Here is a 6,065-nt window from a genome sequence, read left to right on the forward strand (position 1 = left end):
TGATGCCTAGAAATGAGGATGGATGATGGAGACATGGTAGACATGGGACATATGAAGTGAATGAAGGAAGAATGGGGTGCTACTTGGCTTGCTGTCATCTTAACTTTCAGTCCTTTGTTTCCTTTAAAAATCTGCAATAATCACAAAATTTTATTAGTGGGCAAGTTTGAGGTCCCTACCAAGTCATTTTATTTTTTTCTTTTCTCTTTTTTTTTTGAAAGACACACAAGTCACCTCAAAGGAGGTTTTCAACCTATCTTCTTGCCCTATGTGCCTCAAGGGAGGTTTTCACCTAGGTCCCTTATTGTTTTTCCTTCTTTCTTTTTTTCATTTTTTCAAAAATAAAACAGTCTTCAAGAATTTTGTGAGCTGGAAGCTGAGACACTTCCAAGCACATTCACTTCCTTACTAATGGTATTGATGAACTCTTCCCTTGACAGAGGTATTTTATAAGCTTTCAATCTATATCGATTGACCAGCAAAGGGGTACCTTCTTCATCAATGGTTCTTATTTGCACAGCTCCATTGCCATGGCATTTCTCTATCAGATATGGGCCCAACCACCTGGTCATCAATTTGTCTTTGAAGTCCCTGAACCTGGAGTCATATAGCAGAGCCCAATCACCTTCTTGAAAAACTTTTTCTTTGATGTTTTTGTCATGCCAAACCTTTCTTTATACTTGAGTCACCTCTGTGTGTAGGAAGACCTGCATCCTGAATTCATCTAAACCATTGAGCTGGAGCAACCTCTCTTGTTGTGCCTTTGTAACATCCAAATCCAATTGTGCTTCCATTCTCAAAGTGTTGTACTCAAACTCAATGGAGAGCAAAACCTTCTTCCCATAGACCAAGTCATAAGGGGTGAAGCCAATGGTTGTCTTCCAGGTTGTATTATAGGCCCAAGTGGCCTCCACTAGTCTATTAGCTCAATATTTTTTGCTGCTGCTCACAACCTTTGTGAGAATTCCTTCCAATGCTCTGTTGGTAACCTCTACTTGTCCTTGGCTCAAGGATGATAAGCATTAGACTTCCTGTGCTTGATCTTATGATGACTCAACAGATTTTCAATCAGGAGTGAGGTGAATTGAGTGCCCTGATAAGTGGCTAGCTCTCTAGGGTACCCAAACTTGTAAAACACATTCTCCCTTAAGAACTCAACCACTTTCTCTTCTGTTGCTACCTTGACAGCCTTGGTTTCAACCCACTTTATCAAACAATCAGTGCACACAATTATGTACTTTTTTTGCCCTAGTGGTGGATCAATGGGCCCACTGAAATCCATGCCCCACTTGTCAAATGAATCAAGAGTCACTTGAGGTTGCAAAGGCATTTCATCCCTAGGAGTAGAACTCCCCTCTCAGATATGGAGGTCCTTGTAGAATGGGTAGATTGGATCTCAGACATAGGGCACACAAGGGGCCAGTTCAACCAATATTTGCAAATTGTTGACCTTTATTGGTAGTTGGAATTCTTACCTGGGCACACCCTTTTGGATCGACACAAGCATCGTGAGGATGTTCTTCATTCATTGGAGCACTTACACTAACACCTGAGGGACTTGGATCACATAATGGAAAGAATAGTACAACATCTTTGCATACCTCCTATGGCAAGGAGAACTTTCAAGAACCCAAAAGAACTCGTCCAAGTTACAGTCTCATATTCAAACCCCGAAGCTTAGGCGTGTCATGTCTTTTAATGTCTCCTTTGCTATAAAAACTAATATGTAGAGGCATCTTAGACCATTACTCTATTTTGAGTAATGTTGTCTCTTTTTGTTTTTAGCTATCACAATCCTCTCTATAGAAAGTTCTTTCTTGGATCTGGTATGTCTCCCTAGTAAGAAATGACTTTTCATACTCATGATATAAATTCCAGTTTCCTTTTAAAAGCAATACACTTCACTTAAAAAACAATGTAATTATTTTATATTTTGGATTTCTTTTCTTAATAATATATTATTTTAAATTTTTGCCATTTAAAATCTATTTTTAAATATATAAATAAATTTAATAATTTTAAAAACAATAAAATATTTAAACTACTTAATTAGATTAAACAACTAATTTTTAAAGTATACCCACCGACAAAAAAGAGACCATGTTATAGTGGTTCTATCAGTCTTTACGGTTGTCAATTTCATAAGTTGAAAAACCATGTTCACAACACATTTTCAAAAAAAAAACTCGCCAATCTGATGTTGATAAACACACAATATATAATTAAAAAAAAAAAAAAAACTCTCCGTCGGGCCGCCGTGGAAAAAAATAAGTTAGTTTTCAATATAGCGCAGGTTAAGGGTGGACCGTGGATTTCAAATACGTGCGGAAACCCAATGGGGCACTCGGTTTCTGGAAGCGCCATCATACATTCAAAGTCCATGTCGTACAACTCCGCCCCTTCTAACTCTTACTTTGGACTTGGAACTTAAGGGTTTCGACTTATAATTCCTTCCGTCACGATGCCCACCAAAGTGTGACAACGATATAAAATGTCGTTTTTTTAATAAAGAAAAACAAATCTCTTGGTGTTCTCAAGATCTGTTATACACCGCAAACTGTGCGATTTCGTCACGGCTAATATCCCCACTCAAAACATGTACCTCTGTGTAAAGCTATTGTTACCCAAACACCTGAAACATGTGTGGCATCTTCTACAATATTTTTAACAAATAATTCCAGTAATCCTATAATCTCGGATGGTGAGTTAGTGAGAAATGTTGGAGTTTGAAAATAAAGTAACTGTCACTGTCAGGTTGAAATTTAAAATATATATATATATATATATTCTAAAAAAATAATCAAAAATTGAATAATATAATTATTTTTAAGGAGTTGTTTTTACTGTGATTTTTCAGATTTTTTAGTGTTAAAATTTGGTGGAAAACTAGAGGTGAAATCTTGTTTTGTGTTATTTAAACTGGTTTTTTGATTGCATATATGGATTCAGCACCCTGAAAAACCTTTAGGGCACTTCAAATGTGCAGGGTTACCCATCAAGCTTGTGATTTCAATAAATGAATTGTCTTTCGTGCAACTTTTTGGAAGCTTTTCCGGTGGATTTTTCCGGTCTAATTTCTCTAAAATCCAGCATGAATTCATTGAAATCACAAGACTGATGGGTAAACCCTGCACAATAGAAGCGCCCTAAGGGTTTTCCATAGTGTTGAACATATATACAGTCAAAAAAACTAATTTAAATAAGACAAATCAAGATTTCACATCAAAATTTTCACCGAAATAAGTCGCACTATAAGACAACTCCGTTCGATAAATTCCTGCGGGATTTTAGAGAAATTATACCAGAAAAACCCACTAGAAAACCTTCCAAAAAATCGCACTAAAGACAATTCCTGCCAAATTTTAGAGAAATTTGACATGAAAAACCTACTAGAGAACCTTCCAATATATAAAAATATAAAAATAAAATTAATATTTTTAATGTAATTAACTTATAAAATATTAATTTGAATTTATTTTTATTAAATTTAAAGTTGAAAATATTTTTTTAGTTTAAATTACTTTGGAAAATAATTTTTTATTTATTGTTTTCGCTAACTATTAAAAGAGTTTAATTATCATAAGTTTTAGAGTTTTTAACTTTAAATTTGATTAAACTTTTTAGCCAAATTACAACTTTTTATTGTTTAAAATATGTTTTTAAATATATATTTAGATTCAGCATTTTAAAAATCCCCTAACTTACTGAATTTTAAACCAAACAAAAAAATCCTTCTTAACAAATAAATACAACCTAAAAATACTTCGCCGAACAAAAAAACTTCCTAAACAGTAATAAAATAATATCAATACCACAAATATATTAGTTAAAATCAATACTCTATATATACATGAGTTAACATTAAAATGTATTCCTACATTAGATTCTAAACATTGGGTGCCGCGATATTTCTTCTTACTATCAATTACCACGTGCCAAAATTGCAACCTTTTGGTCTACAAATTTGGAATCCATTGGCCTACCTGTCGGTAAGCGGGCAATTTCGTGAGGGCTGCATAACCGTCAGAGATGACACGAATATTCTCCCCGACGATTCCGATACCCTGTAACGAATACCTCCCTTCGCTGCCAGGTTGCTTTTTTAACAACCTAAATCGACTTAAAAACTTGCTTATTAAGTATCCCTGCAGCTTTAGTCTCCTTTATCTACCGATCCACCCATCTTGTATTCGAAAACCAGGAACACACAGACAACGCCAGTCAAAATGACGGATGCTCTCCTTCAAAACTACCAATTGCAAGACGAAGTGATCGGCAGAGGCAGGTTCGGGGTGATCAGGAGATGCTTGAACAAGCAAAGTGGGCAACAGGCCGCTTGCAAGACCATAACAAAGTCAGATGTCTTTCAAGATTCATTCGACAGAGAATGCCTCGACAACGAAAGCAAGATCATGCAGTATGTTGCGGGTCACCCCGCTGTGGTTGCCCTTCACCATGCTTATGAGGACGATGAGTTTGTCCATTTGGTAATGGAGTTATGCTCAGGCGGAGATCTGTTCGACAGAATCGTTAGCAGGAATAATAGAGCACCCTTCTCCGAGGAGGAGGCCGCCACCGTCCTGCAGAAGCTCATGGAGGCCATCAGCTACTGCCACTCCATTGGAATCGTTCACCGAGATATAAAACCTGACAACATTCTCTTTACGGATCATTCTACTTCCATTTCTCAAATCAAGCTTGCAGACTTTGGGCACGCCTCCTTTTTCTCTCCAGGTATGATTATTATGTTTGCCCCCTTTCCTTGCCATACAAGTCCATGAAATTTTTGGGTATGGATCGATGAATCCCATGGTTGAAATTCTCACATCAACGTATGCAGGGGAAGAATCGATTCAAGGAATTGTGGGTACTCCGTATTGCGTAGCACCGGAGGTGTTGGGAGGGAAGGATTACAATGAGAAAGTGGATGTGTGGAGCGCAGGGGTAATTCTGTACATAATGCTTAGTGGAGTTGCCCCTTTTGTGGGAGAAACACCGCAGGAGATATTTGAGGCAGTCCTGTGTGGGCGCCTTCGCTTCCCAACTGATCGGTGGCTCTCAATATCTCAGTCTGCCAAGGACTTGATACGCCGGATGCTATCCAGAGACGTTACCAGGAGACTCAGCGCACACCAAGTGCTAGGTATTCCCTCTTTTCTACCATTAATACTGAATAGTAATGCAGCTTCAATACAAATTGTTGTCGATTTCTGTAAGATCCATGGAATATTGATAAGAAATATTAATTTTGCTGCAGAGCATCCATGGATCACCACTCATGTCCTATGCAACCCCGTCTAATTTGACTGGACCACATTTTTCTGAGGGTGTGGACTATAGAAGTGACAAATACTGAATGGCTTTCGGCAAACGATGGGATGTCGTGTTGTATAATTTAGTAAAGCTCCGTAGACTGAGGTTTGATGCTAGCCATATGTCCTTTGGTGTGTTGTCCACCCCAGCCCTCACAACGGGCATGGACATGGGCACGGTGCTGTTAAAAACAGTACCTTTTTTTCAGTCGAAAAATGTTAAAAAAACAGTACCTTAAGGGCGGAAGAACCCATTCGGTCATCTGGTCTCGTTTTGAGGCGTTTTTGAATGTATGACGCGGCGTCTGATATAGAAAACCTACCTTCATGCGATGGGAGGTGGAAATTTGGGTGGGTTTGAGAAATAAGAGTTGTTGCTTTGTACAGTGAGTAAATGGGGTACCGTTGGAGTGGGTCCCTGCATAATCGGTGAAGTCACTGGTGCACATATACTAGAGTGTAAATATCTCTAATACAAATCAGAATATATAGAGAAACAGTGTTTATATTTGTGGTTTTTATTCTCTTCAACTCAACTCATGGTTATGTTCAATTTTATTAAGCGGCTATGATTTTGTAGATGTCTGAAGAAATTGCAGTTGGGCTTGTGAATGTCACTTTTCAAAAAGTGACACAATATGAGAACTAAATTAAACAGTGTCGACATATAATTAATACTAGCAGTAACTCTTTTATATTTCTCGTACAACTAAAAGAGCTACTGCTAGTATTAATTTTATATATACAAATGAA

At 37.5% G+C, this 6,065-nt stretch overlaps 1 protein-coding gene across 1 annotated transcript; it reads left to right on the plus strand.

The window, feature by feature from the left end:
- Positions 1–4,151: 4,151 nt before the first annotated feature.
- LOC149227805 (phosphoenolpyruvate carboxylase kinase 2-like) lies at positions 4,152–5,810 on the plus strand. Its single transcript, XM_089375569.1, has 3 exons — positions 4,152–4,734; positions 4,841–5,143; positions 5,258–5,810. The coding sequence occupies exons 1-3, from the start codon at positions 4,227–4,229 to the stop codon at positions 5,299–5,301; spliced, it is 855 nt and encodes a 284-aa protein (XP_089231695.1). The 5' UTR covers positions 4,152–4,226; the 3' UTR covers positions 5,302–5,810.
- Positions 5,811–6,065: the final 255 nt, after the last annotated feature.

Source organism: Pinus tabuliformis, chromosome J (assembly GCF_031772625.1).
Source record: "Pinus tabuliformis cultivar Carrire ecotype Pingquan chromosome J, CPIR1, whole genome shotgun sequence".
Taxonomy (NCBI): domain Eukaryota; kingdom Viridiplantae; phylum Streptophyta; class Pinopsida; order Pinales; family Pinaceae; genus Pinus; species Pinus tabuliformis.